General features: G+C 33.5%; 1 protein-coding gene across 1 annotated transcript in view; it reads left to right on the forward strand.

The window, feature by feature from the left end:
- Window positions 1-1,235: 1,235 nt before the first annotated feature.
- LOC118197568 (vitellogenin receptor Yl-like) overlaps window positions 1,236-14,499 on the forward strand; it is a 74,612-nt gene continuing 61,348 nt past the window's right edge. Inside the window, exons 1-3 of the mRNA XM_035369092.2 lie at window positions 1,236-1,388; window positions 7,394-7,507; window positions 13,120-13,245. Coding sequence (XP_035224983.1) covers window positions 1,331-1,388; window positions 7,394-7,507; window positions 13,120-13,245 — 298 coding nt within the window. The 5' untranslated portion in view covers window positions 1,236-1,330. The remainder of the gene's footprint in view (window positions 1,389-7,393; window positions 7,508-13,119; window positions 13,246-14,499) is intronic.

The raw sequence follows: 14,499 nt of genomic DNA on the forward strand, positions 1-14,499 counted from the left end.
GTTTTAAATTTCATATATATATGATGCTTTGTTTTACATATTATATCATTGCTCTGTTTAATATCTTATTTCTTATATCTTAACCCTTTGTTGCATCATATCCACTCTAGTAGACAAAATTTTAAATTTGTTTATTCTTCTGTAAACGCCTTAACAAATTCCATTCCTGTGTTTATTCATTCTATATTGTTAGAACTTTTAACTATCGATTATAGATGGCTGTATAGCATCACTAAGTAAAGCATTGCTATTTGGAAAATGGCTGCTACTTCTGTTTCCAAGTTATTACAATTTCTCATAGTAAACATTATATAATATTGCTTACATTTTCTTATACTGCCATTTTTTATTCACAATTAGTCATTTTAGACATTTTATTTTAAATGTAAGTTTGAGAAAATTGAGGAGTGGGTAGATAAAGATCAACCGAAAAGAGTGAATTGAAACCCCAATGGACTGCTTATCGAGACAAAACACCACCGGAAATGTTTATGTTTGGCAAGGAATTTTTAGAACATTTGAAATTTGAATCCAATAGGTATAGGTTACAAAATCATACCAAAATGAATTCAATCACAATGGACGAAATGAAGGTATTTTGGGGGGATCTGTATGTACATGTCAGTCGTATATTTACCATTTAGAAGATGGTAATGATCACTGCAAACAAGGCAGGAAATGATTTCAAATGGAATGACAATAAATCGTTGGGAAGAGATTTGTATGCATGTACGTATATGCATGCTGTCCACAGTAGTGAACAAACTGTAGCAATTATTTAAAACGAAATTTGAGTAAAATAATTTTTTTTATTATTACTAAGGTTATTTTAAGTAGAAAAACCTTTTCGTTTAACTTCTCTAGATTATTTCTATGCAACAAAGGGTTAAGGAGAGTGGAATTTGCGGACTATATTTATCCGGATTCCTGATATCTAGAGGGGTAATTATCCAACACACTGTTTCTTCACCAAAATATTTATTATTTCTTATATTTTGAATTATACAGACTTGTAGGACTATTAGTTAAAATACTGCAAAAACAGAAAGATTTGAAAATTTTAACTTATTTTCGTAAAATATGCTAATTTTTTGTATAATATTCTTGTGTAATACTTATTACGAATGTATACCTACTGTAATTGTCCTCGAAAAATCCGAATGATATTTTGGGTGAATGTGTAGGGCAAAGGAATTGTCTTTAGGGTAAAAAATAAAATGACCCACTAATGACGTTCTACTGTCAACAATACTTCTGATAAAATGCTTTGTAGTGCGCCTTAGACGTCTAGTTCCAGTGCCGGTTTTACATCGCTGAGCGAGTAGCAGCGATGGAGTCTTATGTTTATATATTTATTTTATTAACATTTACTAACTTGGGGTATGCAGGTGAGAAATTTATGATTTTTCTTAGCTAGCTTAAAATTAAGTAGTTAACAATCTAAGGATGTACTCCAGTTGACGCTTAGCATCAAACATCAACGTAGTTAGATGAAAATTTCAGTTTAATACATTTCTTTGGAAATTTGGTTGTGCCAAACATCATAAATATTTCATGTAATATGCCAGTGTTTAAAACCATTTATGTTTCGAAACTTAACCTTGGACAAAAGGTGATGCTGATTAGTTGAAATCATAGCTTCAAAACTTTTAACCATCGATTTATTACTATCAAAGCTTATACAAATCTCTGGGGGATCCGAACGGTAGCCAAGTAGTTAAAACACCTGAATGCTGTTAATACTGAGTTTAATACTAGTTAACGCTTGTTAATTTAATACTAGTTAAACAAACGTTTGAATCCCTGCCAACGAAATGTCTGAAGAATCATTTCCGTACCTTTCGCTGTATGTAGCATGAATATGACCTGGTGGTTATTTAGGCATTCTTTCCCTTAGTCGGTCTTCTTGTACGTTGTGGTAACAGGTTCCATTTAAACAAATCGTTCAAAAAATATGCAGTCGCTGTTGTAATTAAGAAACGTATAGTTAATTAAAGAGCAAATAAAAGCAATGTTAATAATAAACGCAGTGGAAACATAAGTCGAAGTATAGTTTTATTGCTTTATATCTACAAGCCATTGTTTAGATCTTGATAAAAATCATTCGTGATATATATATGTTCTTAACTACATCCTTACCTATTACTGAAAGGCTGATTATTTTCGTAACTTCAGTATACTTTTTCATTACGTCCAAAATTGCACTGAAATTATTCTTCTGAAATAAATTAGTGTAAATAGATTTGTAGGAAAGTTGAATAATTCAGAACCTGCTCAGCGTGAAAGCTAAGCTACTATAAAATTCGATCGCTTTTCACTGTCATTTTCTGAAACGTCTCATTCTACAATTCATATAACTGGATTCTAATCCAGGCTAACGGACTGGCTGTATGGATATTTTCGTGTTTTTTTTCATGTGTAAACATGTATAAGAACCAGTTTTTCTTAAGAAGTCCTTCATGAAAGCTGATAAAATAAGATCTCGTTTGTGACATGGACATCAGGTAGCATGTCAACAGCTTAAAATATGTGAATGAAGTTGTAAAAATTTCGCTTTAACTTTTGCTCATAAAAAAGCTGATAAAATAAGATCTCGTTTGTGACATGGACATCAAGTAGCATGTCAACAGCTTAAAATATGTGAATGAAGTTGTAAAAATTTCGCTTTAACTTTTGCTCATTTTTGGCTTACCATTTCGCTTCGTAAATTTTCAGTTATTTCCTAGTTTGAAGCTTTCTACTTAACAGGAAAACTTTGCAATAAAATAACCATATTTTTCTTTCGAATCTGAGGGGCATTGCCTTATCTCAATTTTGTACTCCCTTAAAAACATTTTTTCATAGAGTTTGACAGAGCTTTATAAATTCATCTAAATCTTTTATAGATAATACAGTATAGAAATGCTTCTCTAGAAAAGTCTGTAGAAATTCTATGTCTTTCACAGAACTGAATTCTGCAGAAATGTTGCTTCACAAAATTGTATAAATTTTACAGCCTTTATACAACGCTATTCTATAGAAATCGGCAATGGGGTCCCCCAGAGACGGAGTAGTAAAGTCGCTGAACACTGGTAGTTCGGTACAAAGTAGTTTGCTGCATGGGCGTTTTCGTGTAATTTTTCCGATGTGTAACAAGCCAATTTCCCTCAAGTCCTCCACGAAGGCGTCTTTCTCTTTACTCAGATAGCCCACCAGTGTTTTCCCATAATCAAATAAACCAGTTGAAAAGAAATCGGCAATGTTTTCAAACTATAATCAATACAAATTTTCAGTTTTTGATATACTATGTCGGATGCAAAAGAGAAGATATTATAAGTGTCGAATCATTTTAAAAGCTGTTTTTATCCTTTTCTTATAGCTTAGTTTCTAGCTTTTAAGCTGAGTAATATTTTGCCCATTTTTTGTGCAGAATTTCTTACGATATCCAAATTCAGTTTTGCAAAAGAGTGAAATCGCTTTAAATTCCTAAAATCAATACTTCTAACTATTGTATGTGTACATAAGAAACTTTCTTAATTTAAATAAAGTTGTTTAAAATGTCTTTATTTTTATTTAAATTGTTTTGAAATTGAAACTGTTTTGAAATCTAAACACTCATCCGTTGGGAAATTGAAATTTTTGTCCTCCATATCATCTATTATAAAATTTAGGCAATACTAAAAAAAAAGAATTTAAGAAATTCTAATTCATCCTTTTCAATCCTAAAAGATATATTTTTTAAGTTTACAGTGCTTTTATATATATATCCAAAATCTTGAACTCATTTTAAAGAAAATGAAAGGGAGAAACTTGTGTAGAATTTCATATAATTTTGACCAAATTTTTGATTTGATATTTTCAGTAGAATTCTTTTAGTTGATTGTATACACGTTATATAAGATTTTATACTTGGGACCTGTAGAAACTACAATTTTCGCATAATGTTTGCTTCTGTCTCTACAGAAGCCATACATGACAGGTGCATTTCATGTATTTCTATGTATTTTTACAATATTTTCTATATTAAAGATAGCTAATATAATAGTAGGGTGTTAAAATTAAATTGCAGCATATTCATATTAATTCACACTTATTTCTAAACTTGTTGAAACGCATTTCTCGTTCGAGTGCAGTTGCTAAACATGAGAGGCCTACCAGGGGCCGAGCGGTAAAGTCTCTAAACACTGGTATTTCGGGCCGAAGTTCGAATCCCGCAAACAAGCTGGCTGCATGAGCGTTTCAATGTTTTTCTCACGCGTAACGTGTATACAAGCCAGTTTCCCTTAGAAAGCACTCCACAAAAGTCTCCCTTAGGCAGATAACTCTCGAGTGTTTCGCCATAACGAAATGCTAAACACGTGAAGGAAAATAAAGCTTTAAAACAAAATTGAACTATTTCGGGATCACTGGAAGCGATTGCTTTTCTCGTATATAAACTGCAGAATGTTTCAAGGCAAAATAGTGGTTTCAAAATCTAAATGTCAATTGTCTAAGATGATTAATAACAAATCAAATACTTTTTTATTATGCGAAAATCATCTCTGGATAAATTCACTTATTTTAGCGAAGCTGTAATTCAAAGTTCAAAGATAATTTCGAATCTTTCCTATTAAAATTTAGGACGTATCGAAATACATCATTAATTTTTTATCTGAGAAACTAATAAAATAATAACAAGAAAAATGAATCTCTCTGTATTCTATTACGCTTGTACTTGAATTTCACTTTAAAAATTTGCCTTCAAGTGGTTGAGTAGATAACACCGCTGAATACGGTTTTGCTCCATTCGAACAAAAGTTCGAATCTTAGCGGTCAGGCTGATTGCATGGAGATCTTTGCGATTTTCTACATTTATTCCATAAACCAAAGTCAGTTTTCTACTAGGCATCTCTTCCCTTAGGCGGATAGCTCTCAAGGGCCTGCCAACATAGTTACAATGTAATTCATTTCCTGGTGATTAGGAAGAATATAATCGCTTAAACTTTCTTCGTAATTGTTTTGCTGTTTGTCTCGCAAACACTAGAACAAAGTTGTTTTGAACATTATTACCCCCAAATACCTGGTTAATTGGATGATTCTAGTATGGTGTACCGTAATCAAGTAGTCTTGCGTGATTTTATTGGAGTTGATTTGATATTTTTGTACAGTTAACATGATGCTTAAATGAATTTAACCAAAATTCTTATACTTTAATTTTAAAGCAATCGAAAGTGCACCGAAAATTATCTTCAGCTGAATGTTTTCAAAGTGTTAGATTTTGAATGCTTCATCTAGCGTTTGTTAAAATTTTAAATTCAGAATTTCATTTGTCTTAACTGAAGTATCCGCTTTGTTCAATTTGCTTCATTTAATTATGGCAACGCACTAGAGTGGTATGTGAGGAGATATGCCTTCGTGGAAGACATTCTAAGAAGCTTGTTTGTATACATGTTACTCATACTGGGAAACCACAAAACATACATAAAGCCAGCCCGTTCGCCGGGATTTGAGTCCCGGATCAAACTACCAGTGTTTAACGACTTTACCGCTCGGCTGCTAATGGGCCTCTCAGTTTCTTGCATTGCTTAACTACAAGGGATGTTGTGTTCCTTCTATGATGTAACTAGAATTTCATTCCGCCTCGATGCGAAGTTCGCAGATTTTTTTGAGAATTTAAAATTGTTTACGGTTTAGAAATATTGCTTTTTGGTGAACAACGAATAAATCTCCCAAATATGGACCCCCCAACAGTTACTTTTTAATTGTTATTATAATTGTTAGATTTATATATTCTGTTAGAACTTTCCCAAATATGTACTTCGTAAGAAGACAATTCCGCAGTCCAAACCAGAAATTTGAATTAAAGTTTCATTAAGATTCTGGAATAAGAAATTAGTTATCCATAGTCATATAAAAATGCCCTCTGTTATTTATCTACTCAGAAAAGTAATCAATGCTCCAAGTTAGTTTTTAAAAAGATGATACTTAATGAATATGTGCTCGGTACAATAGGCCAAAAACGGTGCCATTAAAGAAAATCTTGACCTAAAATAAGTGTTGAATAAGTTTGCAGAATTTCATTGGCTTATAAGTATTAATTTCAACAAAAAATGTTATACTAACTTTACTTACAAATTGTGTTATTTATTGCTTCATATAATATAGGCATAACATCTTTAAAGATGTAACAAATTTTCTGGAACTGTAAATCTGACACTGCAAAGGTTTTATGAATTTTTATTTATCCTGAGATTTTTTTCAAAGAAACTTGCTTTTTTCCTCTTCATAAAATTGCTTCCCAAATTATTACTAAATAACATTTAAACTTATCTCCCTTATTAGAAGTAATACCTATTACCACAGTTTTTTTCGTAAATTTAAATAAACCAATTTAACGAGTGGTAAGCAGGCATTATTTGCTCGGGTATCTTAATTTATAGTGGGCAACTAGGGCATGTTGTGCTATGATAGCAAGTCGCTGAACGCTTGTAATTGGACTCCGTTCAGTTCTAGGCAAAAGGGCTGGCCGCATGCAAATTTTTGTGGCTTTCAGCATGTGTAACTTGGATACGAGTAGGTTTCTCTTACAAAGTGTACCACGAAGATATCCCTCCTCTGCAGATAGCCCTGAAATGTTTTGCCATAGTAAAATTATTCGAATGAAACCTATAACACAAAAGACATCTTAACATCTAGAATCTTAATTTCATGTATTAAAGTTAGCATTTATTACGCAGGAACTCCAGTTGACACTAATTAAAAGCAACTTCAGAACTGACCCGTTTTGCAACTTTTGTTCTTTCTGCCTCGTATTTTTGATGCAGATAACGAAGATGATGAAAACTAAGGGTACTTCACAATTGCTAATTGTAATGAACATAATTATTTACAAAGAATGTTGGCCGTGTTCATTTCGTTAAAGTATTTAAGCCCTGCCGATGTATTTCATGTTTCTTTCAGTGCAAAATTCAAGTTAAGCGGAACTTTTATATTAGTTACGTTAAATTACAGCCTGAACAGTTTTAAAGAGCCTGACTCTTATTAAAAGCAGGCTCACAAGCGACCAAGTGGTAAAGTCTCTAAACATTTGTAGATCAGCCCGGAGTTTGAGTACGACGTGCGGGCTGTCATAATGGACATTTTCGTGATTTTCCTCATGTATAACGTGTATGAGCCAGTTCTCCATAGAAAGTCTTCCAGGAAGGCATCCCCCTCGGTTATTTGCAGTGATTAAAATAAGCCATATTAGAATTAAAGTATCGATTTTCCGTGCATTGTTTTTCAGTGTTACTTTTGAGAACGTAAATAAAATTTGAGCTTATTTTTAATAGGGAGAAACATTTTATTAATAATTAAGCTTGCTTCCATGAATTTAGTATGTGATAAAATTTTCCCATTACCAAGTGCTACTATTCACGGCTTAAATTCCTTGCAGTTTCACATTGTCCGGAGACATGGCTCGACTGCGGGAATGGTGAATGTGTATCGTATATGTGGATCTGTGATAATGACAATGATTGTGGCAATTTAAAAGACGAAGAAAACTGCGGTAAGTTTTTCTTCGTTTTATGATTCTGCAGTTAGTTTTTAAGGTTAGTGTTTCAGATGCCGTAAGAATTGCTGGGAAATATTGCAATTAAATTTCTGAAAGCCGTGAAGAGTTTTTTCAGAAGCGAGACAAAAATCATCGTCAAACCTGATCAGATCACTCTTGTAAAATGAGTTTTCAGTCTTGCGTGAACTTAGACGTCAATTGTAATTGGAATTATGCGACTGGATTAAACAATTATTTAGAAAATGATGATATCGACGAGTTCTTTAATTTACATCGCAAACTGCTGACAGTCGATGAATTTGGACATGGGTCAGCAAATCGCTACTTAAGTTAACACTTCGTGCCCAGATCCACTAGAAACGCATATGAACATATTACATACTTGGCAAACGGCCTCTGTTCAATTGAAAAAGCGTTAAAAACTTGGAACACTTTCCACGTTAGTGTATTTTCAATCTAAAATGCAAAAAATAAAATATTAACTTTGTAAAACTTTTGACGTAATACGTCATTCAATCGTCAGACGAGTTTGCTAAATTTTATGAAGCTAACAGCATAATAGTTATTCCATTTTATGAAACTCAATTTAATACTATATTTGGCATTGACATAGATAAAAAACAAAGTACTTACGGAAAATCCCGTCGACCACAAGAGACGGCGCCAATCGCGCCAAACCAAAATAAAAAAAAAAAAAAAATTACTGAATGCAAGAAAAAAATGTTCTAGTATTTTTCTTTCAAATTTATTATATTAACATTTATTCATATTTAATTTTTCATAAAAAATTTCCATTATTTTTTATTAAAAAGCTATACTGTAGAAGCAACTATTTTCGCGATAATAAGTCTCACGAAATATTCTTTTCGCCTCAAACAATAAAAATCAGAAATTTTTCACGTGCCAAATCACCAATATCTTCATTTTTAACACGTGTAATCACGGTTACACCCAACCCAGCGTGTTTGAAGAAGACTTTGTCCATTTTTGGCGAAAAATCGCAGTTTGGTGTCTTTTCTTTAATAGGCCAAATGGTCGACGGAATTTTCCGGAGGTATCAAACTAAGTTATTACCTACTTTTTCTCAGAACAAGTATATTCAGCCATTGGTCCCTTTTTAAACTAAATGCGTGTATTTATATGCAAGAGTAGATCTCCAACTTGCATGCTTTTTTCAACTTGCACACTTTGAAAGTACCCCAACGTTCAAGTTGCTAAATACTGGTAGTTCGACCCGGGTTCGTACACCGGCGAACAACCTGGCTGCATGGGCATTTTCGTAATTTCCCCATGTGCAACATGGATACAAGCAAGTTTCCTCTTAGAAAATGCTACACGAAAGCATTCCTTTTTCCACATGCGTTTTTCCGTAATCAAATAAACAAGCCACTCGCATCCGGGTGTTAATGTAACAGGCAGACCAGCGGCCGATTGACTAAAAGGTGAAACACTGGTAGTCCAGTGCGGGTTCTATTCTTGGTAACTGATGAGGCTGACTGCATGAGGTCCCTGATTTCGAAGAATAACTTAAATAGCCATAACATAATTTTTGTACGGTACCACTTGGGATTTATCAGCGTTTAGTTACAGGGTAAGATTTTATTTTAAAATAAGAATTGAAAGTTCCTGCGAGTATAAATTCAATGAATACTCTAGTATAGTATAAATTAAGACTGGAAATTCCAATTTGCCTATATTCTTAGAAAACTTTTTCACGAAATGTTTTGCTTTGAGTAAATGTATAGTTTGCCAAAATTGTATCGTATGAGCTTTCAAAGACAAAATTGGTTTTTCCATTGATGTGGCATAATTTGACCAAGAAAATAGGGTAAGTTTCCTAATGTAAGAAAACTGTTGTATTACATCACTAAACGGAAACTTAAAATAGAATGACTTATTCTAAAATTTTGATTGACAGTACTATTTCTGAAATAAACACAGAACCCGTTTAACGATGGTGCATAAATTTTTGTTGTGACTACAATAATGAGCATGTTTCTGTAGTTGGAAAGTGTAACTTCCTTCATTATTAATATTCCAACTTTTAAACCCTTGATGAATTCCACTTTTTAAATAAGTTTGAGAGTATTAGTATTTTAGTTTTCTAATGGTTTTCTAAATTCCTTTGTTTTTGCCTGTATCCTTTGTTTCCTCGCATCTTCAGCCAAATGTGTTAACGCGTAAATGAAAAGTTTATAAAATCGTTGAATGGCAACACATGTAATATATTAGGAAATTACGCTGTATTTAATTTTGCAAATGCCTACTTCAATCTTTAAGCAGAAGAAAGCTTCTAAAAGAACTTTCTGGTGTAAGATATGCAAACAAGTGTTGAAATAAGTCCTTCAAAATCTACTTTTATAGGTGTATTCATTTTATTGCTAGCCATTTCAAATCTTCAAGCAACAAAGTATAGTTTGATCATATTCAACACGTATATTATGAAAATATAGATGCTAAGGTGCAATTGCTCAGATCTCCAAAATTCATTTATGCGAAAACAGATATGTTCCAGTAAAAGCATTCCTAAGATTTCTTCGAAGTAACCCATTCTTTTTTTATAATGGCCGGACGCTTTATTTAGCAGTCTTGCGCCACTACAAGGGCCAGAAGTGGTGGCCATTGTTGTCTCTTATGAAGAGATAGACTTTTAAATCATGCCTTCTTCTGGATTCGAACCCGGCTGGGAGGCCACAATACAGGCTGAGCGGCAATCCATTCATTGTTCTCTGAATTGTTTCATCAAATTATATAACAACTTATTTAAGTCCCAGACACTTACTTTAATTCAGGATTGTCCAAATTAGTCAGACATCTAGTAGCACTACCTTTCATACATATTAAAGTCCAACTTAGTTTCCTAAAATGCGTTTCTAGTATAATATAAAATAAAGGAAGGAAACTGTACAAGAATTCTTCTGTGGTAAAAAGTGCTGTAAATATCACTTGACTGCCTTCAGTTTGCGAAACGACAAATACTGTGTTTGGTAGACAAGTTAACCAAGGCTTCTTTTAGAATATTTCTAATCGGACTTAAAAATTAAGGTTGCGGCTTTAACATACAAGAATGCAGTATTTTCTTTGAAATGGAGGACTAGACAAATATAGCTACAGGTAGAGGCTCGTAAAATTATTCCTTTGTTTGGACAATTGAAGAATGCTATATATCAATTCACCTAATAGTTTAACAAACGAGTTCGTACATTTTCATTGATTGATAAAATGATCACATTTTTCAGAATTTAGAATAAGACAGCTTTGGCACTTGCGGAAAGGAAAACCTTTGGAAGCAGAGTTTTAGTTCGGTGTTTACCTGGGGGTTTTTAGTTACATCTGCAGTGAGATCGCCCAAACACCGGAATACCAAACAATTGTGGTATTCTGAAAGCTTGAACGTTTTAGAGAACATGACTACTAATGTTCAATATAAATTTCTGTTTTGAAATTCTGCCCATTTTATGAGGCGGTCTGCTTTAATGATTTCTGTTTACGAAAATGTAGGCTTTGTTGCTGTAAAGGGGGTTAATTTATTCTTGAAAAAAAATGTAAATAATAAATTTGTTTCCTCCGTTTATGAGAAATCTATTCCTCTCGCTTTACAATCGGACAGTTTAGATATCCGGTATTTTATTGAATTTATCAGATAATTAACTTTTGTAAAAATTTTAAAGTTTACCTTCCTTTACGCGTTTATAAGCATTTTCAAAAATTTATATTCAATTCTTCAGATTAATTAATTTCACATTTCTATAGAAATCCATAAAAACCCTTTATATCAGCGTTTGTAAACCTCGTGTGACCATTTTGTTTCATCTTAACGCAGAAAGTCAAGAATTTCTCTTAAGACGGGATCATCCACGAAAGCATATATCCCCATAGGCAGGTATCTATGGAGTTTCTTTGCCTGAATCGATTAGCCTAAACTTCTAGTGTGCCTCGAGTGCTTTGCTATAATGAAATAAACCGAAATCTAATTCTGGTTGCATAGAACTTTTCCGTGGCTTTCCCCGCGTGTAATGTGGAAATGTGCGTGTAATGTGCAAAATGTTCTCTTAAAAAAGTCTTCCATGAAAGCCTTCTTTCGTTCAGACATAGCTTTCGTAAGCTTTGGTGTAATCAAATAAAACAAACCTAATCGTCATAAAAATCCTCTGCCTCAGAGCTCCAAATATCGTACAAAATATCTGTTTTCTCTGTATGGAATAAGACTATTTTGACTTTTTCAGAAGGAATACCGAGCATTTGAATACTTAAAATAAAATTAATTTCTTCTATCAGTAAATATCAATTTTCAAAGGATTCAGAAACTGTAATTTATGAGTAGATCAGTAGAATGAAAGCATAAAAATTAAGCTTGGATTATCCATATGGTTAGGATTTTTTGTACAAAAATCTTGCACATATTTACTCTGATAGCAAGTTGTAAAGCGGTTCAGTAGTAGTCGGAAAATATTCAATTTGAAAATTTCTTGACCGTCGCTTTTAAAATTCTTTTATTTGTAACTAAATGGAGCAGAAACTCTGAAATTTTTTATGCGAAAAATACAAATATCTACCAAATTGCTTAATATGGTGAAGGCATCTATCATTCTGGATGCGATCTGACATTTTTGTAAATGTCGTATTTGCGGACCTTAAACATTATCGCAAAATGTTCTACAGGCAACACGCCTAAATATATACAGGGTGCGGTGTATAGTGGAGATCGTGGAGGTGATGATCATGCAAAATTTTATCTCGTTTGGACAGAATAGTTTACCATTTTTCTCCTGCAAATAAGCTAATATTGCCTTTGCAATTTATACAGAATGAAGGCGAATAATTTTTAACGAAGTTTCCACAAATTCACTTGTGTGACTTTGATTTGAATCTTTCTAATGCTAATTTGCCTACTACATGCATTTAAGTTTCACCCTGAAGTTTCCATTGACGTCGTGATTGATGGTGTTTTAGCGATTAATGTCTGATAGCATTTTGACAGCTGACTGGTTGTCTTGATCCTCTCATTTCTCCTTCAGATATCCCCCTCAACTTGCAAAATCAGGGAAAAGATCTGGCCATTTTATAAAATCTCGAAGGCTCAGGTGTTATGCACACATTTTGTCAGGCCCCTGGGCTGGTAGCCGCATTCTGTATGCAACTCGTGAGTATAAGCATGGCGTACCTAACACAACATGGCAAATTAATATGCGAGAAGAATCTCGTGAACTGCATAGTAAATGAGCCTCGCCCAGGCGCTTGACAAAATATGTGCATAACACCTGAGCCTTTGGGGTTTTATTTCATGGCCAGATCTTTTCCCCGATTTTGTAATTTAAAACCCCGAACTGAGATCAAACACTATGGAAGCATATCACGTAGCGCCTTCGTCGGCACGTTTGCTATTTGCGTTTTGACGCTATCCTTTCGCAGACGGTTGCTTCCTGGGACACATGGTGGAATAAAATTGTTCATATCTATCATTGCTTTATTCGCGTATAAAATCCGGGATTTATTTCTGCCACACCTTAAGTATGCATTTTAAAAACTACAGCTTTATCGGTGCAAGTTTTAACCTCGCTATTCTTAAAGTCCCTGCTTGTCTCTGAAATAGTTTTTTGTTTCAGATAAGAAGGTATCTCATGTAAAGTGCTTGAGCAGTCAGTTCCAGTGCGATGGCCACTGTATACCTGAAGTTTGGCACTGTGATGGCGAACATGACTGTCTAGATAAGACAGATGAATACGGTTGTGGTAAGAAAAGTAGTTTTTAGTATTTTAAATTTTCGCTGTAATTTCACTTATGTAAAAGCTCCTTTCCACATTTTTTCGGCAACTTAAAGTACTTCCACGAGTTTGTGATCTCTACGTTCATGTAACTTCATCTTATGACTGGGCATTAGAGTGAAACAAGCGAAATTAGCGTTTTCACCACTTCGTGTAAATGAGTCTCATTCTGTCAATAATTGCTGTGTTTAAGTCAATGAGTGAGTTGTTCAACTATTTCATTGCAAATGGAAATCATATTTGGATTTAAAATTTTAGCGTAATAGTTAATGCTTATTTAAATTTTTAAATGAACTTACTTTCGTAATTCACAACCTCGTTCATAATTATTCGCGATACTTAAATATTAAATTTGCACCCCTGACATAGATCTTGAAGACGTTATCCTCCCTTTATGCATATAGTCCTAGTGCATTGGCCTTAATCAAATATAATCTCAAATTTCTACCTCTTCTAACACTATTTCAGTTAAAGAAAAATGATTATTTAAGTGGTTGCCATTTTTTGAAGGATGAGAATTTTTGAATGAGTATGCGATCAAATTTAACAAACTCGTATTTGATCCTGTTATCAGGACCTGATCCAGATATGTATGTATGTCTGCCCGCATGGATACATACACACATATATGCACATACATACACACGCTCATGCATTTCTTAATAAGGTACCGACAATAGAACAGTATCAATAGAAGTCTGTCAGCGTAAACCTTGCCTTATTCTCCAAACTTAAAGCGGAATTGAAAGTGTGATCTTGGACTCGCTGCTTAATTTTACATTACATAATATTCTAATTTAAAAAGGATACGAATAACTATATCGACGCTTACTATAACGGTGAATTTTTATTATTATTTATTACTAGAGGTAAGTGATTGTTCAAATCCTCTAAGAATAATTTATAAATACGAGTAAAACTGACGGTTAATGTAGGTCGTGGAGATGCATTAGCAGCTCGTTAATCTTGTTAAATGTTCAAGATAATGTTTATATACAGTTATACGTCAGAGGTAGTGTTCAAGTCTTCTTTAGGCGTAGTTGGCGATCATAAATATGAGGTTACGAGTTTCTCCAAGTGGACTATACAAAACATAAAAAGAGGGTCATAAAGAATACTTTTTTATGAAAACCACGTACTGGAAAAGTTCTTCACATCAGCTAAATGCGAAAAGATGACGGCTTCAAGCAATCGTTTTTGCAGACCAGTTTGGTCAACATT

The sequence above is a fragment of the Stegodyphus dumicola genome, chromosome 3 (assembly GCF_044657685.1).
Source record: "Stegodyphus dumicola isolate Sdum_Otavi_A_Nest chromosome 3, ASM4465768v1".
NCBI lineage: Eukaryota > Metazoa > Arthropoda > Arachnida > Araneae > Eresidae > Stegodyphus > Stegodyphus dumicola.